This window comes from Rhinolophus ferrumequinum, chromosome 12 (assembly GCF_004115265.2).
Source record: "Rhinolophus ferrumequinum isolate MPI-CBG mRhiFer1 chromosome 12, mRhiFer1_v1.p, whole genome shotgun sequence".
In the NCBI taxonomy this organism is placed as follows: Eukaryota; Metazoa; Chordata; class Mammalia; order Chiroptera; family Rhinolophidae; genus Rhinolophus; species Rhinolophus ferrumequinum.
The window spans coordinates 63,250,564-63,277,379 of NC_046295.1; the positions used below are offsets into that span (position 1 = coordinate 63,250,564).

At 37.7% G+C, this 26,816-nt stretch overlaps 1 protein-coding gene and 1 long non-coding RNA gene across 2 annotated transcripts in view; one reads left to right on the forward strand and one right to left on the reverse strand.

The window, feature by feature from the left end:
• SVEP1 (sushi, von Willebrand factor type A, EGF and pentraxin domain containing 1) overlaps nucleotides 1-25,640 on the reverse strand; it is a 145,795-nt gene extending 120,155 nt beyond the window's left edge. The window contains 2 exon segments of the mRNA XM_033123101.1: nucleotides 1,351-1,606; nucleotides 25,080-25,640. Of these exon segments, the coding sequence (XP_032978992.1) occupies nucleotides 1,351-1,606; nucleotides 25,080-25,610 (787 nt within the window). The 5' untranslated portion in view covers nucleotides 25,611-25,640.
• A 30-nt stretch (nucleotides 25,641-25,670) lies between these two features.
• Nucleotides 25,671-26,321, forward strand: LOC117031995 (uncharacterized). Its single transcript, XR_004424666.1, has 2 exons — nucleotides 25,671-25,805; nucleotides 26,121-26,321. It is a non-coding gene; the product is annotated as an uncharacterized LOC117031995 (long non-coding RNA).
• Nucleotides 26,322-26,816: the final 495 nt, after the last annotated feature.

The window sequence follows — 26,816 nt, forward strand, 5'->3', positions numbered from 1 at the left end:
CGAATGTTACAGTCTCTAAAACTAAAATTTAAGTGCAAGTTGGAGAAAAATATCTTTTCGTATCTGTCTCATTCCCAACTGCTCCCCACCCGCACCCAAACATGAATGTGTGTTATTTGCACTATCACAGACTGGGAATTTCTTTCAGCCAGTAAGTTACTTCAGTCTGGGACCTCATCCGAAGTTCTCGAGGCCATGCAGGGTCAGGCAGAAATTAAGCACTTCAGTAAGGAGTCTCCAGATGCAGCAGGAAATAACGCAGCCAGTTGTACAGGTCAGTCCCCTGGCTTCCACACCAGCAGTGCTCCACTGCCTCAGTATGAGATCAGGCAGCAGTAACCAGGTTTAGGAAATTCTTGCTCAAATCCATAAATAAAACTACAGTCCTGACTGCTGCATAAGGGTAGCTTGTGAGCTACAGAGTAAATAATAAATACCATCACATCTACAGTTATTTGATTAAAGACTTAAATAACAGACCTTGCCCTAAATTCTTCTCTTGGAGTTACAGTGGGGTTGATCTGCTTATTTTGTTCTGAACATCACTGATTGTTTGAAACTTCACGTTCCCATGATTTGCCCATCAAAGCGAATCTTGCACATGGATAGCTGCAAGGATCAAGCCTAATTTGCTACATGGCTTTGGTCTACAGGCTATATTACCTGTCATCATCTCCTCCCAACCTATACTTTCTCTTGTGGATCACCAAGACACATGTGCATATTATGCCTGGTGGGTCAACTACCTTAAACCATACAACTAAACAGCCTTCCAAATGGTGTACAAAGTATTCTAATGCTCTAATGAATAGATTTACTAGTTGTATTCCCTGTTGGGGTAATGCTCTTCAGTTTTAACATAAGTATATGTATCTTCAAATAATCAGGTCAAGAAGTATGTGGTAAGTATTTATTGTCCCTATATCTTCATGTGTATTTCTGGAAACATTCTGGTGAGATTCACTCTGCATGTCTCTGAATGTTTACTTCGTCTTTCCAGATCACTGTAAATGAGATCTAAGTTAAGGCTTTCCACTCTGTGTGTGGCCTCAAAACACACCTAAATTCATTCCATTGATTCTAATGGTTTCTGGTGGGAGAATATGGATATTTTAGTGAAAATATATCACAGCTGTTAAAAAAAAGAAAACAAATATTCTTGTTGCAAGGTCAGAACGTCATCGCTCTTTACGAAGTTCAACACATCTCTTAATACACCAAGGACACATGGGCACGATACTCAGCAAAGACTTTGTAAGGCGCGGTATTAGCCTCTAGTGGGTTTCAAGCAGTAAGAGAGAAGGAAATGCCATTTACATGTATCGTATGATGCCATTAGATTTGCATTACCTTCATGCAATGCCCGGCGAGCTAAAGCCTCAAATTCTTCAAAACTGTGGAGCAGGTAGCAGTGTTCTTCCTTTGGGGTAGAAGCCATGTCATTCAGCTCACGAATGTTTCCTTGCCATATGCCAAAAGTGAAGATCTCTACTCCGAAATCTCGCAGTGATGCTGCGATTGGTCTAGGGTCTCCCCCATTAGAATATCCGTCAGTAATGAGAAATATAACTTTCGTCGCGTTTTCTCTAGAGTGACGAAGAATTTGCTGTAATGAAACAAAAAGCTACTATGAGTCTGGGTGCATTGACCTATTATGTGCTGCCCTTCTTACGTAATGCAGTGTCTGTGAAGATCATTACCATTTCACAAGAGTGAGGAAAGGAACATTGATTAGTGAAAGTAAAATAGAAATAGGCACAGACTAGCGCTTACAATGGTCTCACAGAACCACTATACACCATAAAAGCATTTAAACTGTACCAGGAGCAGCAGCAGAAGCTCTGCCATGGAACTTGCTAATGATGAGCAGCAGGTGTTTATGGAATTAATTTTTATCAATATTATCACTTATTGTTAAACTATTTTTTTATTTTCACGCTCTCAAAACATGAACCAAATCTGAGTCCCATGTATCTACTTCCAAGAATATCTCCCTCTCTCTCTCTCTCTCTCTCTCTCTCTCTCTCTCTCTCTCTCTCCCTCTCTCTCTCTACCTACCTATCTCCACCTCATGATCATATACTAAAAGCCTAACTAGTTAGAAAATTTAACAGAATATGTCTTTTCCAGAATTAATAGGGGTCCACCTGCTTTCTGTATTTGTTTTTCCACTGCTCCTACAACATTGTAGAATTGATTCAACACTTCATCTTTATCACTGGGACCACCCAGTATTTGCACAAAATCTGTTTTTGGTGGTGTCCTAGCTTCATGAGAAAAATACTGATTTACTTATTCTGAAACCTTTGCTTTATTATTTTAGGGCAAGAGAGTTATAAACGTTATATGCAGTTCCTTTTCTATACATAGAAGGCAAAAAATGAAACCTTTTTAAAGGGTTGCTAGATGGGCGGGGGGAGTGGGGGGTGGGGGGGAAGGTGAGGGGATTGGAGGGCAGTCGGTGACCACAGGATGGCCACGGGGTTTGAAAATTAATCTGGGGAACGTAATTTGGTGGTTACCAGAGCGTAAGGGGGTTGGGGGGTGGGGGATGAGGGTGAGGGGGATCAAATGTACGGTGATGGAAGGGGAGCTGACTCTGGGTGGTGAACACACAGTGTGATTTATGGATGATGTGATTCAGAATTGCACAACTGAAATCTATGTAATTCTACTAACAATTGTCACCCCAATAAATAAATAAAAAAAAAAAAAAAAAAAAAAAAAAAAAAAAGGTATCTATGTATTGCCACTGGTACTTTGTAATATCGAACTGGGAATCCAATAGTGAATTTGGCATTGTAACTAAATTTCCTGTTGTCGTTTTTGATTATAAATGGATCCGAAAGGTAAAAAAGTACCGTAGTATATTTTGCGGCAAGTTTTTAGAAGGCATTTGATGTCTATTAGGCAATAATTCAAGAAACACTCCATTCAGAAAGTCAGGAAGAGCGAAAATTATTCCCTGTTTTGTTCAAGTTAAAAGGAGACGGTATCATTTAAAAAATAACTGCCTCAATTCATTTTGAGGAGTACTTTCAGCTATAAGATCCAGATTCTCTCAGATTCTAAGATTCAAGTATATAGAAAGCATTCTTCATAGTATATAATCATTAGGTATTGTTTCTAATTCAATAATCCTTACCAAATTTTTTATTGTTTGTGAGATAAAGATAAAGCTATTAAACCTTAATTTAAAGACAATTAAAATAAACTAAAAATAACTCTGGAGAATATCTGGAAAGCCAGCAATTGGAGATGAGGTTTTCAAGTATTTCACCCACTCCTCAAAAACCTCCTACTTACCAGAGGGTAAGGGGGTTAGGGGGTGGGGGATGAGGGTGAGGGGGATCAAATGTATGGTGATGGAAGGGGAGCTGACTCTGGGTGGTGAACACACAGTGTGATTTATGGATGATGTGATACAGAATTGCACACCTGAAATCTATGTAATTTTACTAACAATTGTCACCCCAATAAATTTAAAAAATAAATAAAAAAAAAGAAAAAAATAAATTAAACAATAAATTATATTGGACAAAAAAAAAAGAAAAAAAAAGAAATTAAACAATAAATTATATTGGACAAAAAAAAAAAAAAACCTCCTACTATAAGCTATTAAAGACTACTTAGGTCCTGCCAAAGAGAATCAGTAACCAGCCTGAAGAAACTCCTTCTGGCCAAATAAAGGTTTTGTTTGTTTGTTTATTTTTTCAGTTAGTACACATGGCAGGCATAAAGCCCTGATCAACATAAACAATAATTGGAATGAACTGAAACACACACACATACACTCACATATTTTTTTCATTCAGTACTACCTCTGGAGAAAAGTCCAATTATCTGTTACGGACGGCACTCAGCTAGATAGTATTTTATTTGTTTCTGAAATTGTATGTCAGTATTCAAAGGGTAACTCCAAGTTCTAATACTCCACGATGTGGCAAGTTGTGTTTACACCATCTTTGCTCTTAAGGAAATGATAAACTCTCTGAGTTGTTGCTCTCTGAAATCATATCCTAACCTCTATGGACACTCCCCTAAGCTTTTGCTCATTTTGACTACTTTCTCTTCTACAAGACTATGACAGTTAACTGTAAGCAAGACATACACACACACACACACACACACACACACACACACACACACACACAGACAGAGAGACTTTTAATGGAAAGGAGAAGAGAGAAAAAAGTAAATTATCTTTTTCAGTATGGTATTCTCGATAGTGCCTGGCATGGAGTAGGTGCCCATAACTCTTTATTCAATGAATGAATGAATGAATGAGTGGAGTGGATAAACTCTAGGATACTCTGGAGAGAGTTACATGAGTGAGTTGGTCTTGAATGAGCAGAATGGAATATCTGTGTGCATGTGCACCCATGTTCTGTATTTGTATAGTTTTATACAAAATAAAAAAGATGAAGTTTCCTTTTTGTGTCTTTATTGTCCTTTTGACACGAACAAATACTATCTTGTAATATTAATCTTGGCTCATGTCAATAACATTTCTTCACATCCAGGTTAGGATTTCGTGGAGATTTCTTGCTGTACTGCTCCTTACATAAACAACACTTAAAGCTGTGAGTCTATTTTTCTTCTCTTCTTGTGGGGAACTGGTGAATATTTACAGGAACCATTACATCTGTTGGCAGGACAATATATTAAGCTTAAAATAGTAAAAAGAAAAGCAGGACTAGTAGTCCAAGCAAAGAATTACACAAGATCTGGGTTTGGAATGCACTTTAAAGATAAAGGAGTGGCTAATTTACTGAAAATTACTTGCCAGCCACCCCAATCTTTGTGCTTTGTTGTACTTGAATAAAAACATAATTCAATAAAAATAGTTTTCATCCCACAGATCTAAGAAGTAAATAGATCTGGGGTAATATTTGGGGAATGTGGCAGAGGGCTAACACTTAATTCTCTTTGTCGTGTTCTTAAAATGGTTTACATCATCTGCTATCCTTTGTAAGGCATTTAAGAAATAGACCTTTTTTTTTTTTTTTTTTTTGGTCCAGAATATTGAATGAGGCAAACCCTTTGCTGCCAAAGAAAAAAAATCAACATGAACTTTGTATGGTAAAAGGTTATCACCATCTGTATTGTATCAAGCCTCTGATTAGCTTGTATAAATATCTGGCAGGGAAGTAAGCCCCCCTTGTCCAGCAATAGTCATTAGAATGATAAAAATGCAGGGTTGTGTAACATTGTTCTAACACCCGAGATCCATCACCGTTACACAAGACTGCAACCCCACCCCCTACCCTCAAAGTCAGGCCACAGGAGAACTATTTTGAAAAATGGTCTTGGAAAAAAAAAAAAGGAGGAGTCACAACAAAACTGACTTGGGGACAATATTTGCCCTTGGGTTCCATTAATTAAACTACATGTGGATATAATTCCAACTGCAGCCAACCATGAGTGAGGATAGTAACTAGAGAACTCCGTAAGTCATCTTTCAAAAAACTTGACTTCATGAACTGTTACCTATTGTGACTATATCAGAGCCAGTCTCCTCTAGGAAGCAGAAAATTAATAAACTAGTCACTGTTTCAACTTGTTTTCCACATTTTTTTTTCCTTGTTAGGAAACATTAACTACAAACAAGACACCATAAACTACAATAATACTTTCTTTATCCTTCAAATTCTAAAATTTCACCAACTCCAACCCTCGTCTGTTACTTACTTATTTTTAATTTGAATACTCAAATGTTCTCCAGTTTAAGGAAGATTTATTGTTTTATATTTTTGAACAATATTTCTTGGAAAAGAAGTTATTCATCTGTTGGTTCCTCATTTTCTGAACTTCATATATTCTTTTTTTCACTTTTATCTCATCCTATTTCCTTCTCAATTTGGTAGAAACATGTCAAACTTTTCTTCCATATTATCACTATTTGGTTTTATGTAGTGTTTGTTGTTTTTCTTCCTTTCTACTTCTAATTATTAATCTTGGCATTACATTTATTTTCCTTGTTATTGTGGATGACAAAGGGGCCATAACTAAATCTGACAAGCTCAGGGGAGGCCACCAGTGGTGGGCCTTACAAACTCAGAGACTGAAAGTCACCACATAGGATGGTCTGAACATAAAAATTCCTAACTAAAAGCAGGTCATAGTGGTTAGTCACGTTCTAGGCCTGTAGCTTCCTTGACAAAGGTCAACCTTTACCTGAAGTGAGCCTGTGTATTGCTTTTGTGCATCTAAGATAACATACCTTTGAAATGTCAGAGTAATCTCCTTTTCTAGACCCCTCAGGGAACAGCCCACCACACCAGAGCATAAGACCACACACAGAACCCCTCACTGTCATCTTGTTGCTGAAATACCATCTCTATGTGCCGTAAATATTAATTAGCTATTCTGTACCCACCAATGTATGTCTTTCTGTTTTATTTTTTCTGTATGTCAGAAACATATGTCTTTCTGTTTTATTTTTTTATCCATTCCCAGAGACTTCCCTGCTTTGCTTTCTCTTACCCCCTTAATCTATCACCAATGGATTTCCTCCTATGTCTCCGCATTTGATTCTAATACACACAATCGGCTGCAAAACTGCCATTCTCCTGAGCATTTTCTTTATCTGTTGAGATTTTGCTTCCCAGAAATTGTCATCAGATTGGCTCAAACAAACTCATAAAAATTCTCTACAGGTTTAGACACTTCTTACGTCAACATCACAATATTTATTTTACACAATTCTCTTTATTCCTTTCAGCTTCTCAGCCGGTTTTGTTTTCACTTCAGTCCTTTCTTTATCTCCTCATTTCTCATCTCTATTTCAATGTTTTATTTACTTATGTTAAATGCACATAACAAATGCTTCCTAGGATTTAGTTCTGCTTTTCATAGTGAATTCTGGTACTTCATCTATATCTTACCATTCTAGCGTAAATTTTTTTAGCAGGAAATTTTCAAAGAAGCCAGAGAGAGGTTTTCTCCTTCCTTTTTTTCTCATCCATGTATGAGGAGCTATCCAGTCACAGAGTTTGCAATGAATAATAAACTGGGTAAAATGAGTGTTGGAATACATGGCTATAAAATTTGCTATTGTTTTTATTATTATTATTATTAAAACTGACAACCTATCCAAATGATCACTAAAAAGGGTTAAAAATAAGCCACGCACTGTGTCTGTATGAAAATAGAGTCGAGATCAGCACTGCCCAACAGAATTTTCTGTGTGATTGGCATGTTATCTGCTCTGCTCAATAGCCACTGGCTACATGTGGCTCCTGGACACTTAAAATGAGGCTACTGCAACAGAGAAACTGAATTTATCATTTTATTTAATTTTAGCTAATTTAAATTTAAAGTCACATTGGCTTGTGGTTACAACATGGACAGTACAGGTCAAGATAGATACATCTTCATCCCAGGAGGAAAAAACACAAGTCTAAAGCCTATGAAAATATTGTGTAAACTTAAGAACTGAAAAATCAACTTGAAGGTTAAAAAGAATACATAACTTAATACTGAAATAAGAAAAAAATAAGCACAATGGAATGGTGCTTACATCACTAGGATTTAGAAAGTGATAAGACTCTATGGAGACAGGAACTAAAAGCCATAGAAAGAGAACAGGCTAAGATGAAAACAGAGACATATGTGAAGAAAGGGATTTGATAAAAAATAATAATAACAATAATAATGCAAGGAAACCCAAAATGCAATGAAAGACATAGAAAGCCACATTACCAGTAAAGATAAAATGTCAGAAATTCAAACTGATAAAGCTTAGTACAAATTTTAGTGTAGAAAGCTGCTGACTAATCTCACTTACAAACATAAAAGCACAATTCCAAATAAATACTTCCAAACTTAAGTCAAATAATATTCAAAGAATCTTTCTCTTCTATTCAATAAGGCTTATTCTTCGATGCAAAAATAGATTAAAATTAGTAAGTCTTTTGCTGTCATACAACACAGTAATTATCCCAAATAAAAGAAAATAATCCAAAATGCTAAAAAGGAATTCAATAAAATTAATTGTTAACGAATAAAATTAGAAGTAAAAAGATACCTCATTAATGTGATAAATTAGCTATCTCAAAGCAATAATGTAAATCATGCTCAATTGTGAAAAATCAGAATATTTCCTAATATTCTGTGTAGTGTAGGAGCAAATTAGTCATGCTAAGTAGTTTCACTTAGAATTTTAAAATCCTTTTGAAATTTCTCGCCAAGGTAATAAGATACAAAACCATAAGAAGTATTGCACTTCTTAAAGTTTTTGCTCCTTCTCAAAAAAAATCAAAACTAGAAAGCAAGGGACAAACTGGAAAATATACACATCATGCCTATCAAATGAAATATTAAGGTCCTTAAAATGTAAAGAATGTTTACACATCTCTAAGAGAAAAATAACAGCGATCTAGGGAGTCTTTTAACCAAACAAAATTAAGACCAAAGAAAAAAAATTCTATTTTTGTCAGAAAACGTGAAAAACATTTAACTTCACTAATAACCACTAATAACTTCATTAATGTAAGTTAAATAATAGTAATACTATTTTTTCACATCTTAAATGACCAAGACTAAGAAAAGTTTTAAGTTGTAAAATATGTGAAGAAACATCTCTAGCTGAAGCTGCTCTTCTTTTAGATCCATTGTGTGACTTGGCATCAAGGTTACCTTTCTGAAATACTGATACAATCATGTTTTCAAACTTCTAAGATTTTCCCTCTGTCTACAAAATAGTCGAAATTTCTCTACATGCCTTTTTACTGTCCAGTCCTAAATACTTCTTCCACCCACATCCTTTTCCATACTCCAATCTACTGCCTACTTCCCCAACCTACTTCTTACACGGCATTCTCATCCTGGTCACACCAGTCTGTTTGGAAATTTTGGAACATACCATACTTTCCTGATGTTTGCTCTGCTGGAAATTTTTAACAATTCTTTCTTATCTCCCTATATGTCTACCTCTACCTTTTACCAGTTCTTCAAAATCCAAATCAAAGATCACTTCCTCTTTGAAGCTTTTCTGAATTCTTCTGCTGTGCAGAAAATATTAAATCCACCTCTGTGCCCCTCCCATTACATTCTATTACACTAACTCCATCATAATTACAGTTAGTGCTTATATACCTGGCTATATCCCAAGACAGATTGCAAGATACTCTATTGAAAGGATTGATCCTTGTATTTTCACTCTATCGATGATCAAAAAGTAACTATGAAATACGTGGCTGAAAGAATAAATAAACAAATGCCTTAATTTTCACTAGCTATAAATCCAACATGCAGAATAAATTAATAAATTCTAAGCCAAACATTGTTACAGTGAATCCTGCATTGTGATTGTGAAATAAAAACTCTTATAAAGATTATATTTAAACTTATTTCACCATATCCATATTGAGCCTTTATTCTATACTGGTACCATGCTAGGGATTTTTCATTATACTATCTGATGATACAATAGAACCATTAACAAACAATGACAAATGTATAACTGGGAAGAGTATTTTGCCATAACTAAGCTTTCTTATTTATATTGTAATGTCAAATCAATCATATGCGGTATGTCTCACTTGTTTTAAGTATTTACTCAGACTTCATCGACTAAAATTCTAGAATGCCAAAAAAATGTTGGCTCACGTAACACTTAGGCTATTACCGTCTAGCCAAATCACAGCAGAACCAGAGGGTCAAAGAAGAACTTAATCTCAGATTTATGGTCACACTGTTTTTCCACCCACATACATGCTTTAGTTATTAAACATGGACACAAATCATTTTGAAATGAACCCATAGGGACGTACATCAAATTTTGAAATGGTGTGCACCAGAATTGATGAGTAGCAGACTTAATCCAGGCTTAAAAAAAAAATAGAACATACAAAAGACCAAATATCTAATAATAATGTCAAATTCCATCACCCATCCAATAAACACACAAGGAATAAAGAAAATCTGGATAGCAAAAAGTCAAGTCAACAGAATCCAAATGAAAATTAGAAGACTGACAATACCATTCTCAAACAAATTGCTAACTTACTACAAGGTAATAAAATCAAATTCAACACTATTATTAATGTTGTTATGAATACATTAATAAAATGATTTCAGTTTACGTGTTCAATGCCTCTATAATATCGCTAAGTGGCAGTTATCTCATAAAGTCAAAGATGAGAATTTATTCATATGCCTCACATCAAGAGGTCAAAGGAGAAAGTAAGATAGTCTCGAATAATATTTGGACACCCGTTTTTCATTTTACAGATGACTTAGGCAAAGAATAGAGAGATACTTACTATGACAAAGAGAGCTACCGTAAACCAATGGGCAAAATCATGTTTGAAGCATTCTCACTAAATTCAGGAAAAAGTCCAGACAGCTCATCACTTCTATGTGGGAAGTCTAACCAACACAATGAGGCAAGAAACAGACATAAGTGTAATGAAGTACGACTCATATTTCACATGAAGGAGAATCAAAAAGAAAGAAAATATTAAGAGGTGTTGAGAATGCATTATGCACAAGAATAACTATTTTAGCTGGAAAGTCTTTCAGTAACAACCGACCCGTAATAGGAGATTTAAAAATTCAATTGTGGTATAGCGACATGACAGACTATACTTGAAAGGTAATTTGAGAATTTCATTGTATGGGAAAATTTCATTGTGCAGCTTTAAAAATGAAAATTATAGAAAGTGCTTTTACTACATATTTACATATAATAATTATATATGCTTTCACATACACAAAAACAGTGAGTGACTAAAACTGTAATTATTACAGTTTCCTGTTTTATCTAAAACTATTAATAGAGATATTATTTCCATAATAAGGAAAAGAAGCAAAAATTATTTCTGAAGAAACACTTGCAGATGGAAGTTAGTAAAAAGTTTTAAGCGTTATCCTTGAATGAAAGGTATTTGCACAGTTTCAAGATAAAAACTTATAAAGATGTCTTAACAACACTTGGTTGTAAGGATTGGATATCCACTTAATTAGCTTAACCAAAGTGTGGGAGTTTTTGGAAGCACACAGGACTCTCTCTCTAAACTGAAGAGCAGGGAGAAGAACTGGGACTCAAGAGGGATTGGAATAGGAACAACCAGGCCACAGGAACCACACACAGTGCCTACTCCATCCAACCTTCCATTTCCTCGGGGCCACCCTGTACTTTGTCTCAGCTTCTCTGTGAACATCTTCATTCACTCCTCCTTGCATTGATGGGATTTCTCTGGTCCTTTGTGCACAGTCATAACTCTATATGCTCTAAACTTCTGGCAACAACAACAACAACAACAACAAAACTACCCTCTCAGAGCTCTTTGTACCCTAGTCCAGATTCCCAGGAGAAAGAATATAAATGATCCATTTTAACTTCTGAATTGCCACCTCAATCCAAATAGAAAAGGACGACCCTCATGGGTGGACAAGTGATGAGGAGAATGGGTGTGGTTCTTCGTGAAAATGATTGTTGATTGACATGGACTACAGGAAATATGAGTTATAAAGAAAAGAAAAAATGTAATGCTATGACTAGACTTATCTAGTAGAAACAATTGTTTTAGAAATTTATCGGGTCAAATTGTCCTTCTAAAAAAGCACCAAATTGCCAGGAGATATATGGTGTACAGATTGGGAGAACTGAAATATAAAAATAATACTGAGAAAGTAGAAAAATGTGATTTATGATTCAAAACTATCAGGAAAGAAATGTCTTTTTTTCCAGGTATTTAAGAGTAACTATAAAGGAAAAGTTTAGCAGGAGTTTAGAATATATGAAAGACACAGAGACTCTAACCCTTAAATTGCAAATATTTGAGCTTCAGCAAGAACCCAACTCTAAAACTCTTCAAAAAGCCAAATACATTTCAAATCAAATGTATTGACACGTGGGGGAGTCAATGGGGTGAGAGTTGAGGAGAGATTTTAAGTTCATGATCTTATTGCATATTTTATTTATTATAGCTATCCTATATTTATCAAAAACACATTTAAGTGTGATATATATATTACTATTCCAAATAAATCACATTTGAAAGCTTGTCTTTTCTTTTTTTGTTTTGTTTGGTAATTTAGTTTTTATGAATGACCACTTCAATTACCATTATAGAGCAAATAATTCTGCATATCTTTTTAAAAAATTGAAATTAAACCCCAAATGATTTATGGTTGAGTTCGCATACATTAGAATATTTATGTGTATATACTTAAATTATCAAGAACTTTAATAACATTTACTTATGTCATTATTCAAAAGTGTTGATTTTCAAAACTATTTTGACTATACTATAGTCTCTGGTGGATTAATCAATTCTTAAAATTTAATTACACGCTTGCATTTAGTGACAGTGTTTCTTAAATAGGCCTTGGATTATATAAATGAATCTAGTTATTACCTGAAGTACTTGAAGACAGATTTTTCCAAGTATTGATGATCACAGAGCTGACTGCTAAAGCGAGTTTTCTTTACCCGAAGAAACTACTAAAATGGTCATAAAGATTTTTTTTTTCATTTGTGAAATGGGATAGCATACGAAAAAAAAAAAAAGAGGAAAACTATGATGCAAGGGAACACTGAGTATCCCAGATTAGGATAAATTAAATTTAGTTGGAAGACCAAGTTTTGCAATGAGGTTTGGCACGTAAATTTATAAACTTAAGGTTACGCTGTATAGTATTTTGAGATAGGGACTAGATGTACTAGGATTAGGAAAATGGATTTTGCTTGAGTCGCATTTTTATTTTGATAAAGGGTGCCAGGTTGTGTACTGACCTTGGATTAGAGGAATCTGAAAATTCAGAGAACTCGATAAATGAACAGGACAGAGGCAGATGTGTTGCAAGTAGCAGACATGACCTCCCACTGCTTCAGTGGATTGGTCTCTGCAATGACTGGTAAATACATCTCTTAAGGTACATGAGGTGGGAGATGCTAGCCAATGTGATTATACTGTATAACATGGCATCTGAGAGGTAATTCCCCATCTGAGAGGTAACCGGGGGTAAGGGGGTGAGGGATAAGGGAGATCACTTGGGGTTATCAGGCACTTTATAGAGAGTGTTCATTCAAACGACAGTCTCCAAATGTCTTAGTCCTGTGTCTCACTTGGCCTTCTGCTTGATCATTCACATACCGAAGTCCCCCTCACGGTTGCCCCCTCTGACTCGTGTCTTTTCCATAAACTTCATTGGTGAGTATGTATCAGTGGGTCTTGCATTTACTAGATCTTCTGATAAGTTAGCACAGAAACAGTATATTCCATGATGGTTAAGAATTCAGACTTAGGCCCCGACTTTCTAGACAAAATTTCTGAAAAGAACTATCCTGCTGGGCCTTTAGCCACCTCTGCCCAATATTTTCTGATATTAGGTCTTATGCCTTGAAACAACAGAAGGAAAAGGAAATTTCAAAAGAGCAAAAAGTGACAGGAAGTAAAGAAACAGTCCCTGGTGCTTTCTGTGTTTGTGGACTACACATGCTGGCCCGTGTGTGTATGTTCTTTGGAGAACTCACCGTCGTTCTCAGCTCCCACTTCCAACAGAGCACTTACCACTTCTTACTACTGGAGCTGTCTTGCTTAGTGGACAATCAAGGGACTCAGCTCCAGCTATTTCCCATGGTTCTCCTTCACCCATGGAAAAGTCACACATCCTCACTTTGCTAGTGCAGCCCGCTCCTCTGAAGACCCCTTTCTACCTGTAACAGCAGACACTGCCGAAGCCCCCCAGATCCCAGCATCTGTGTCTCTGTCTGAGGGCGTTCTTTAGCCTGGAGACTACTCTGCTGGGGAAGTGAGAGTGACAGTTGCTACCCTCCAGGGAGCAACTCTCAACAGTGACTGATGGGAGTTGGTCTATAAATAGCCCCCAACCCCTCTCAGTTGTGATAACTCTAAGGGTTGAATTCTTCAGTGGCTCCCAGTGTTCCCCAGTGAGATTAAGCACCGGTTGCCTTTTCTGCTGTTGGTGGCCTCCCTTGTCTCACTTCCCCACTCTCCTCTCCGTGTTTACTAGTATCTCCTCCAAAATAAGCTACTTGCACTTGAATGCTTCTCAGGTTCTGCTTCTGGCAGAATTCAACTTGAGACACTGGTCGTGACTCTGGCTGGCTTTGTCTCCACGAAACAGGCACCAGGGAAAATCAACGCTTCCGCCCAAGTACAATTTCCAACCAGTACAGAGAAAGTTGGTGGGCTGTTCCCTTAGCTGCTGGAAGAGGGAAGCACTCCATGAGGTTTGGGAGGGATATGCCTTTCAGTGTCAACACTGCTCTTCCCAGAGGTCCCAATGTCTGCTCTGTTTCTCTGTCTCTATTTTTCTCTTGCTTGTCAGATGACTGGTGGTATAAACTAGAACAGGGTACCGGCCGGGAGCATGGGGATTAATTTCGGAGGGCCTATTCCGCATAGTATCCATCACCTCGGAGGGCATGTACAATCTCAATTGTTGGTGGCTCTTTTTAAAATGTGGACTACTTACTGCTTCTTAGCTTAAGCCATGGGTCCTGGTGCCAAATCTGGGACAACAAAGTTCCACATAACATCCGGTTGCAGATGAGTATTTAAAAACGCAGATTTTACTACTATTAGATACAAAGAGCCTAAACTTTGGTATCTTTATTGCTAGGAAATTCCAACAGTAACTGTCCAAAATCATCGCTTCTGGAAAAAACGATTAAAACTCAAGCATGCATATTTTGAAGGAAATTATGACTAAAAAGAGAGAAATCTTGGCTAGAAACAGTACTGTGAAAAACACAAACAAATAAAAATTGCTTAATTTCTTTCAAAGTCAATCTTAGATGCATCTGGAAAGGCTTCGAAAATCATAAAGCCTAGAAATAAAGCCTAGAAAATAGGATTAAAATGATGAGGCCTTATTTGCAGCTACGATTCAACTGATATGGGTCAAAATGAGTGAGCCATGTTTAAAGAGATGCTGATATCAAAATACACCATCACACAACACATCTGAATGTGCCTGAGCCTTCTCCATCAACATCAGGCAAACAGACTCCTTTTTAGTGCCTAGGACAAAAATCACAATAAATAAATGAAGCTTGAACACTAGAAAAGGAGAATTAATTGTAGAAAATGGGTCCTTTGAGGCAATTTTTTCATTTACGTGTGATACCATTAGTTAAAGAACATCTTTCTTTCCCGATCGTGTTCTTATGATGAGTATTACCAGTGGGCGTCAGAGACTGACAAAGCAGTGGGTCAGCATCCTTTTCCGTGTGTGACAGCCAAAGGAGGGGCCACCTCTCAGCAAGGTGATGGAGTCGGGCATTTCCACCATCCACAGCCTCAGCACCCTGCTCGGTGTCACCTCTTGGCCAGCTGTCTGGGCTCCTCTCCCTCAGTGAATTCCTACATGTTGCCCATCAAGCAGTGAAATAATCACTATCATCTATCTGTGTGCAGCTTTTAATGTGTGTCTGGATTCTCAAGATCCAGTGTGACACTAGGAGAGAGGAGAGGGAGAGCGGAGGTGAGGAACATAGTGTGTAGGATCAGTGCTTTCAACCCAGCACAGTTTTCCAATTACTGGTGGAGTCAACGCTACAGAACTGGGCATTGGACCAAAAAAAAAGATTGAAATTGTTTCATTTCAATTTCCTGATAATAAACTAAAGCATTGTTTTATTCCTTAAATAGAGCTGTATTGTGGAATAGAATGCAAAAGTTCTCATGAATACTTAAGATAAAACCTGAGATACAAAAGGAGTGTTACACTTGGGACCAATCACTTCAGGCTACGCCTCCAGATGTCCCAAAGATATGTCTTCAATCACCTGCGCCCAGGTAGACAGTGATAGATATTTCACTTTCTGGTGATACATATTCATTATAATTAATTTTTCAAACATAGAAGAAATTGATATATTTAAATAGGTAAATATACTACCTGTAGATGACTACTATTAATATTTTGAAATTTTCTTCACAGTTATTTTTTTGAGTGCATATATTTCATGAAATTGGCCTCTTATAGATACAGTTTTATATACTGATGATAAACACACAGTTTCAGCTCATTTACTCCAATATTTGGAAAATGTGCTATCTCATGAAATAGTCTTTAAATATGATTTTACTGACTATAATCTATTTCAGGATGGATATGTTTTTATTTTATTAACGTTGGAACTTGTGGTTGCTGCCTCTCGTTTCTAGGTGGAGTGTCAGCCATCAGAGCTACGCTCTGGCCCCCCTACACCTCGCTTTCTCACTCCTCCCTGCAGAGGAGGGCTTCCTCAGCCCTTCTCTGTCCCTCTTCTCTTTGGCCTTTGACTACCTGGAAGTAGCCCATCTAAGCTTTACAGAGGTAGGCACCTATGTGCCCAACCTCTCCCTGGGGGCAAGTCAATCTAATCTAAAGATTCAGTATGAGGAAGCTGTGTCATCTAAGCCACACTCTCCATGACCAATATCTTTGACATGAAAAACAACAACTCTATTTTGTATCAGCAACCAGTACATCTTATGACCAGGTGCAGCAGGCTAGACATTAACAATGAATGCTCTTACGAGCGTTTCAGCAGGAATTGAAACAGTGCCTCAAACTCATATAACTCAAAATGTATTTTATATACTCTAGCAATAACTTACAACTTGCAAAATACCCAACTTTACTTAGTAAATGACTTTACTTCGTAAATTAACTTTACTTAGTAAATGACTCAATCATTTAATAAGTTCTGCTAAAAGCTTCAAAACCTTTCTGTTCATCTTACAGGACATTATGTTTCCTTAATTTTGAATACATCTATCACATGACACAAGGTAGCTAACACTAATTTGACACACATAGTAATTATAATCTATCCTTAAGTTCACAGCTTCTATATGTATTGCAGTTATGAAAGAAATATGTGCTCTGAATTTGAAAAATCTCTATCGCTTAACTCTATACATATAAAACATCAACTGCGTGAATGACCTCATGAGAAAGACAAATGGCACAGAAGACAAACTCTTGAAAAACATTTGCATAAAGATTGATAAGAAAATGCACCTACTAGTGTATTGCAGTTTCCTTTTCTCCCCACTATCATTCATTTCAAGGGATGCACTGCAATAAGATTCACACACTACAACAGCAGCTCTCACGGACTTTTCCTATCCACAATTGGCCTCTAAACTAGAGTGGGTTACTGTATATAAGCAGATTCTGTGCCAGAAATCCATTTTTCAGATGGCCTGGGAAGATTCGGAGAACAGTCTTTAAAATCTATGGGAAAGGCAGAGACAATAGATAACAGGAAATTCCTTTTAATGCAGAGGTCTCTTAACCTGACAGTTTACTCTAGAAAAGTCAAAGAAGAACCGGGTTTTCCTGAGAAATGCGCATTTGGATTTACAAAATTAACAATAAAATATTGATTTTATTTTATAGTATGCATTTTTTCCCCATCACTCTCAGTATAATCTTTTATTTGGGAGGGAATGCCATGTTATTTAGAAGCTTCTGGCTTCTGGGAAACATAGGAAGTTTCTGTTGCCAAGTTTAAATGGATTGCTCTGGAACTCTGATATTAGATAGTTTTTACTAAAAAAGTATAATCTACCAAAAGGATTAAGGTATTTTTTAGTTAGACAAGGCCTGATTCTTCCACCTTAGCTAGGCCGGGACAACGCCCTTTAAGGAAGATTCAATGCAGTGGTATTTCTAGACATTCCCTTGGTTAGACACACACTCTTCCTGACACACTGGTATGGGCAAGACCACTTGTCAGTTCTTCAGCATCTATCCTCTCCTTTCTCTTTAGCAATAAAGTTTCATAAAACTAAGGGTGGACATGAGACTAAGTTTCCTCCAATGAGACTTATGTGGAAGTACTGTGTGATTGCCAGAGAGTCTCCTTAAAGGGAGATGTGACTGTCTTTGCCCTTTCCTCCTTCCTGGGGTCTGGAATAAGGCCTGATGGTAGGAGCTCCAACTACCTGAGACCATGAGGTGACCTGAACATGAAAGAGCAAAGAGATGAAAGGAAGGAATCTGAGTCCCCGAAAACATCACAGAGCTGCCATATTTGCTCTGAATTTTCTCATGTTCTACTCACGACTTAATTTGACAGAGAAATAAATGTTTACTGTGTTTAAGTCAGTGGTACTTTAGGTTTTTCTATTACATCCAACTAAACCTAATCCAGGCTAGTTCACTGGGTTTAAAAGGAAGCTCAGAAGACAAACTACAAGGAATTATACCATCTCAGCATCTGTCAATGACTGGTCCACGCTAGACCACGGAATAGCAATCAAGGACCACATAATAAAGTTCCAAGTGCCAGATAGATGAATTGACTCTGATGAATTGAGAGAAATCACACCCAGAATTGCTACCTATTCCAATTTGTCGAGTAAGCCAAAAGCTCAGATTTTTTTTTAAAAAATGCTATCTCCTGATGTAAAAATGTCTACCAAAATTTTAAAATATATTGAATACATATTTTAAAACACATAAACACACACAGATATATGATTACTATACATACATACATTGAGGGCCAATTGACATATACCCACTGGAAGAAAATGGCCCTATGGCCTTGGTTTTTGTCCTCTGTGTTAGACCATTTGGCTTTACATCTTACATAACACTTTTGCAGCTCTGGAAATGGAACCCCCTACTTCTCCCTGGCTTTTGATCCAACTCAACACATGGAAGTAACATAGTAAATATTGGGTGGGCGTGGAGAATGGGGTGGAGGGGAGGAGACAAACCAGATGACAAGTCAGAAGACTGGACTGATTCCATCTCTAGCATTTCCTTAGCTCTGTGATTAGCATTTAGTTACCTCACCTCTCCTAGTATTGATGCCTTTTTCTGGAAAACTGATTCTGTAAAATCATAAGATGAAAGCACTTTGTAAACTACAAATCACTTCACAAATTAAAGGTACATCGGGTCAAGAATAAATATATTAAACAATTCTACTTCATGGCCACTGTTAAGAGAAACGCTCTCTGAGTACATTTGCATCACGAGGACACAGGGGGTGACTTTCCTATCCTCTGACCACAGAAGTGAAGCATGCCAGGTCAGTCTGCCCTCTCTCTGTCTAACCTTCACAGTCTCTGACTAAGTATTCTCATATGCATTTCACCCAAACATAATATAATATTGGCACCTGATTATGATAAGTGTCTTTAACAGTAGCAGTAGGTTACAGTCTTACAATTACGACAGTGTCCTGTATGCTGAGAATAACAAAACTAATAAAATACATGCAAATGATAGACTAAGAAGAAATTTGAATTCAATATTTGAGAATTATTCCCTCTCTCTCTCACTTCAAATGATACATTTTAGTACCATTCTGCCTGGGAAATATACATGAGGTCTGAATCAATTGTATGCACTGAGGATTCATTCATTCATTCATTCATTCATTCATTCATTCATTCATTTATTCCCGCTTCTGATGGGTTTACAAAACAAGTTCCTATATAAGACCAAGGCAACAAGAGCATTGTTTAAAAGTTTAAGAAGCACAAAACAGAGAATGGTTGCAGAGGTACATGTAGAAATATATCTTTTGTTAGCGCTATATTTTTAAAAATATTATAAAAAAATTATATATATGTATATTTAGCATCAACAAAGAATTTAGCTTCTGCAAGTGAGCAATTCTTGACATCTAAATGATGCTCTCAATTTGGAACAGTTGAATCCACTGCAGATTGTATGACTCTCCCCACACTTTCCTATAAGAAAGTAGAACCCAACCTTCCCTTATTTCTTCAGCATTTGGACCATCAGAAGGGCTGCTGCTAAGGCAACTATTGGTTTACTGTATGAAAACAAAGTGGCCCCAATTTTATTAATCAGGGTTTTAATCTAGTGGCATCTCACTCATCTTCAGGTTTTATTTAAAAAAAAAACCAAAAACAAACAACAACAACAACAACAGGAAACTTAAAAGCAGATGCTTTTTTTCCCCCCATGAGGCTGTGAGAGCAGATTCCCCTCCGTGGACCAGTGTGGACATACAAAATAATGCTCTTTCCTTGAAGCTAGGCAGAGCTTCTGCCTATCTATTCCCAGTCTTCTAACCATCTATAGCTCAGGTTTTTGGCAAGAAAGCACATTCCCCACCAAGAGGATCACATTTCTGGAACAATGAAGAAAGCAGAATTTTTTTTTTTTCAAGGGAAGCTTCATGCTATGTAGTTTAACAGATATTTAGCCGAAGTGAAGTGGGAGGGAGGGGCTCTGATTTTATTTTGACCTGAAAGACTTAGGAGACGGGGAGTCTCGCATTCATAGGGGCCAATCAAAAATGTTTAGAAAAGGCAATTTATAAATACATGGTGGGAGAAAAACCAAGATGAAAGGTTGTTACAAAACACTCATTCCCTGGAAAAGAAAAACTGAAGAGCTTTCTGTGAATTTTGTAAAAGGGTTTCATGTCGTTAAGCTCCAGGTGCAAAATCTTTCTCCCATCCTATTGATTGCGTCTCTGGAAAAATGTGGGCTAACTACAGATTTTCCCGCTTTAGTTTTTGCAGTCCTTGAGGACTGCTCGGGGTGGTGACAAAAAAGGTCTACAATGCAGTTTCTCCATGCAAATGGAGTGTGATAAGTGTCCACACATATACTCCCCATGAAGTTGTATAATTCCGACACCAACTAAAAATTGAAGCAACACTGTTATCCGTTTTTCTTTAGTCTATCATATGTGTTGAAGGATAACAGCAAATTTCACACTGGTAAAGGAAATTCTACATCTTGAGATTGAGCAGTAACTGTACTTGTAAGCATGTATTTATGTATATGTTTGTGTTTGTGTATTTGTCTGCCTGTGCTTGTGTCTTGTGTATAGTTGAGTAGGCCTTCAGTTTCAAATGGAAAAGATGTGAAAAATGATTTTTTTCTGAGGAAAGTAATTAATAATCTCAAAAAAGTCCCTCTGATTTTCAATTTCACATAAAGGCCAGATTACAATTGGTTCCAATATTACCATTCTGCACACACACGACAATCTGATGAATTGCCTTATTTCCATGATGAAATGTATACGTTTCAGATCTAAACCCAAACTATACAGCTTACCATTTTTAAGCTAATCCTGCGATGAAACACGCTTGCCTGATCTCTATGGAAAAATCCATATTCAAACCTCTACGAGTGTCATTTCTAAACACTGGTCATCTTCTATGAATTTTCTCCAAATATCATATTTTAATTATTCCTAAGAATACACATCAGAGATTTGGAAAAGTTACAATAAAGACATGTAGGCTTCCAGGTTAGACAGGGACTGAATCCAGCTGACCTTCTCCTGCATCTTCTCATAACCCAACCAAAAAGAGAAAAGAAAAATAAGGTCAAGGGGAAGTTCAGTTAACATAAACTTTTGTGAAGTCTCTGCTTGTTAGATTACAAATGGATCCAGACTGAAGAAAGGCACTGGGAACCTTGTTGGCAATTCCACTTTCCAAGACAGGATGTAGTATTTGGAAGGAGAAAGCTGAAGACAGAGTAGGTTTTGAGGCAAGCAGTATGTACTCGACTCATTACCCATTTAAATGTTTTAGATCAACAGTACTCACAGGCCCTACAAACCTGGCCAAGCCAAACAGAGGAGCTAATATATGGCAAGTTTTCCCCTGATGCAGTGAGGTTCTTCTCTGATGGAGTGGGCAGTGACATCAGGACGAAGGCCAGCCATTGGGACCTTATGAGTACTTGGAGTGGAAACCGACAGAGAACTGAGCCTGGCATAACCACCTCAATAAACAGAGAGCATCTTTAAGGTGTTATTTCATCTCTTAAAGGCAAAAGCCTCTCAAACATCAAGAGAAACCAAAAAAGCATAAATGAAAAGAAAATTAGACTCACTAGATTGATAAAATGATAGCTGCTATCACCATAAACAAAATTAAAAGGCAAGTGAAACACCAAGAAAAAAAAGATTTGCCTCATACTGAGCAATGGACAATTAGCATCAAGATTTAAAGAGCATTTGGAAACCAACCAGAAAAAGAAACACCCTCAAATTAAAAATGGAAAATAATCCCAAAATATTTAAATATTCAAAAAAGAAGAGCTATATATGGTCAATAAAATATGAAGAAAATTTTCAGCCTCACTAATAAGGAAATGCCATTTAAAATGAGACTCCATTTTTCACGTATAGAGTTGGAGAGGCATGTTCAAATGACACTAACCCGTGTTGGCTGCCTCCTAGGTGCTCATGCAGGCACTGCACATAGGAATGCAATTTGGTACCAATTTTCTGCAGAGCAACTTGGCACATATATCAAAGCCCTTAAAAAATGGTCATATTCTTTGATGCAATAATACCTACCACTTCAGAAATTTGCATTAAGGAAATCATTAGAGATATGGGCAAAGGTTTAGTCACCCAGTGTTTTTTTGTTTGTTCGTTTTTATTTGTGTTTTTTTGTGTGTTTTTTTTGGTAACAGCCTAAATATGTAATAATACGTATCTACATGATAAAAATAAAGATAACACTCTATAGTACAACACTGTGTGACAATGGAAAAAAATGATAAAGTAGAAGTGATTTCTTATGATGCAAAGAAAACTGAAAATATGGTGGAATAGAAAGTCAAGTTACAAAAGAGATTGTACAACACAATCCTTTATTGGGAAAACATTATTTATGCATGATATAGGTAAGTGTATAAAAACATACCTATTACCTAGACAACTGTAAAACGTCAAGAAGGGTATGTAGCAAAATAGTGCAGTGTATTTACAGGAAATTTTTCTGATTTTATTTTCTACAGTTAACATTTAGTATTAGTAAAATAAATTGTATTTAAAAAGAAAAAAAACGAATCAGAGACTTCACAAGAATCTAGATACAGAAGACATAGTAAATAAACAAATAATTTTTAAAAATTAACATTTCTATATATCAAAAGTAATTGTTTAAAATTTAATTTGAAAAGAAGCCATTCATAATAGCAATACTGAATGGAATAATCTAGGTCTAAATTTGGAAAATATATGTAGGACTTAACTACTAGAAATCTATAATTTACTGAATGATATAAAAATGGCTAGTTATAAATGGACATACCATATTTTTTATTATACTCGGAAGGACTATTATTATAAAAAGTAAATAATCCCAAGCTTAATTGAAAGTTTTCTATGCTGAAACTCAAATCCTGGCTGGTTTCATTTGGAATATGTGAAAATGAATTAAAAATTGATATTAAGTAATAAATACATAAGAGTTTATTTTTAAAAAAAATAGATAAGGAAGAGAGAATTTGCACTACCACATATTTGAATATATTCTAAAGTTATAATAATTAAGTCATATTTGCAAAGCTTAAAAATAGTAAATAGATAATAGGATGGAATATCTTATTATCCAGGAAAATAAAAAATTAACAGAAAGCCAAGAGGAAATCAAATACTCACAAGAATTTAGTGTATGATAACAGTGGCAATCAATCAAACAGGGAAAGGATAAAATGGCTATTAAGCAAATGATGATGAGACAACTGGTTAACTATTTATTAAAAAATAATGTTAGACATTTTTGTCATACCATACACTAAGTTCCAGATAGATTAAACAGTTAAATGGAAAACTATTTCGCCACTTTGGGAAATGAGAACACCATTCTAAGAATATAAGCAAATACAGGATCTCAAGGGCAAAGTTTGATAGATTTGACTACATAAAAATTTAAATCATTCACCTAACAACACTGCAATGAGCAAAAGTAAAAGGCAGTGAACTGGAAAAACATTTGCAGCATCTACAAAATGAATTACCAGTCTTACAATATGAAGAGGTCTTACAAATCGTTAAGGAAAATAAAATACATGTGCCATAACTGCAATATGGGCAAAAATTATGATTAGGTAATTATCAAAGGAAAAATACGAATGACCAGTAAATATACTAGGAAATGGTCATCCTCAATGAAACTAAACAAATTGAATTTGCTACATTACCTCTATTCCCCTATCAAATTGACAAAGATATTAAAAATACTAGTACATGTCATGGTGATGACCATGTGGCAAACTTAGCACGGTGATACTCTCCTGGTGGAATGTAAATTTATATAACCCTCCAAGGGAGAATGGACAATGTGTACCAAGAAATTTATAAATATTCATATCCTTTAATTCAGAAACTTTATAGAAATTCTTCCTAACGAAGTAATCAAAAGGGTCCACTAACACTTGTGTTTACTCTAACTCAGTTAATAAAACACCTGTGTCCAACAATAGGTGACCGGTAAAATAAATTATGGTGCATGTATTCAATGGAATAGTATGAAACTAATGTAGATACATAATATCTATATTATATCAGCTATATTATAATAATATAAATCATTTCATGATGTAGCAAATGAAAATGTAGATTACAAAACAAGAAGAAACCAATTTGGTTACAAGTATGTACAGCTGTGCATACTGGGCAACTGTTCAACAACATGTAAACAGTGGCTTAAGGGTAATGGGATTATAGTTTTTTCCTTTTCCTTTTTGTTTCATTATTTCCACACGCTTTGGATTGTTATTATGTGTCAAACATTTCTATATGTTCCAACTTTCTTCAACTGAATATGTGTTACTTTGTAATCAGAAAAAGTTAAATTTTGTAAAAGCCCATCATATAGAACTGACTTCCTCTTCCAGATGCTACAAATCTTGTAAAGGACTCAGAGAGCATGCAATGAAATGCATATTGAAAGCATAAAATAACCTAAAAGAGAATTGAAGAAATATTCAGGGCACTTCACGTCTTACCTTTAGAGTCACTTCATGAGACTCACCTGTTCCAGCTTGGACACGGTCTGTCCTCACAAGTGTATATGTGGATAGAATCTTAAAGACCACTTCCTAAGAAGGTCCTCAAAAATGCCCACTTAAGGAGCCTGACATCTAGGTAAGCATTTAAAATCCATTACCCCGTGGGACCATCACAACAATGGGAAGTGGGCACGACTCTGATTTTGTGCATGGGGATGATTGACTTGGGGAGGTTGTGGCTTGCCCAAGGTTGAACCTGGGGTTAGAGCTGGGCAGGCTGCGATAGGTGGGAAGTGCCCGGGAGGTGCTGGGCAAGGGCCGGGGTCCGCGAGGGGCGAGTGCCTTACCGCGGCTTGTTGGAAGGCGCCCTTGGTGTAGGTGCCGCCGCCGCGGTAGGTGATGGCCGGGATCTCGCGGCTGAGCAGCGCGCACTTGTGCTGGTGCGCGCGGCGGGAGGAGATGTAGTCGACGCGCGGCACCACGTTGTTCTTGGACGAGAAGGTCACGATGGCCACGCGTGTGGCCGTGGGCACCACAGGGAAGTCGGACAGCAGCTTGCGGACGAACTTGAGCTCACTGAGGAAGTTGGCTTGGCCCACGCTGGACGACTCGTCCACCAGGAAGACGAGCTCCAGGCGCTCGCTGAGCTCCCGCAGTCGCCGCACGCGCCGCCGGAACGCCTGGCCCAGCCGCTCCACTTTGCTCTCGGGCGCGTCCTCGCCGGGCGCGGGCGGTGCGGGCAGCCGCCCGGGGGCCCCCGGCGCGGCTTCGGGGAAGAGGCGGAAGCTGAAATTGCGCGACGGGGACATCTGCTGAAAGGTCGCCCAGCCCGAAACGAGCGCCAGACCCCAGCAACAAAAGGCCAGGCGCGGCCACATTGCGCTGGAGACGGAGCGGCCGCCCGGGAGCCCGGGAGCGAAGGCTTCGGCCCCGGCACGGAGATGCTCGGCAGCCGGGCTCCTGGAGGGGCGTGCGCAGCGCGGGACGGCGGCCGCGAGCCTCAGCGCCTTTTCATCTGACACTGGGGACACAATCCAGACTCCTCCGGCAGCGCGGGGACTCGCGAGGGAACGGTGCGCGCTCTCTACCCCTCTCTCCTCCTTTCTCTCTCTGAAGCCTATAAAATGTTTGAAGGAAAGGGGGCAGTCAAGAAAAATCTCCCGCTTCCCTCCCTCTCTCCCTCCTCTCTGTCTCGCCCTCTCCCCTCTGCTCTCTCCTGCCTCTATCTCTGCCTCTATCTCTCTCCTCCCCCTCTCGTCCTCCTCCCGGGATCAAGCCAAAGACTTGGAGATTCCATGACACCAGAACGCCGCGTCTGTCAGGCTGTCAACATGCCCTCAGCAAGCGCACCAGCGCCGAAGCCCTGATTGATCCCATATGTCTGGCAGGAGCTGCAGAGGAATTCACTGGCGATGGATCCAGATACCGGGAGTGCCACAGTAATTGGAAACATTTTGCAGAGGAAAACACACACACGGACTGGCCAGGGCATTGAAAGCATCCTTTGAAAACTGCTTGCTCACCTTTTGTGTCTCATTTTTTCTCCCTTCGGTGCCCTAAAGCCTTCACCGAATAGATGTTTGACTTTTTTGGTGGGGATTTCTGACCCGTGGTGTGTGTGTGTGTGTGTGTGTGTGTGTGTGTGTGTGTAGGCTCTTGAGGGTGCCCTCAGATTACACCATATGCGGGGTGCATCTACCCCTTTGGGATGATTTGTCATGGTGCTTCAGTCTTTACTTATTCATCCATTTGCTCATCCCTTCATTCATTCAACAAATATTTTTGAGCACCTATTATGTGCGAGCACACTGGGAAAATAAGAAGGACCAAAAATTGACATGGATCTTGTTCCCCACAGAACTTATGCAGTGATGAGTGAGGGGAACCATTAGCCAAATACTCCACAAATAAGCTAGATTCCACCAATTATAATTGTGTATGTAATACATGTAACTAACACACACAGACATAATTATAACTGACTTCGCTAAGTGGTAGAAATGAGATCTTAGGTAGACAGACTTGACCTTGGAGAGCCCAGGGAAGCTTTCTCTGAGGACGTGAAGTTTGTGCTGAAATCTGAA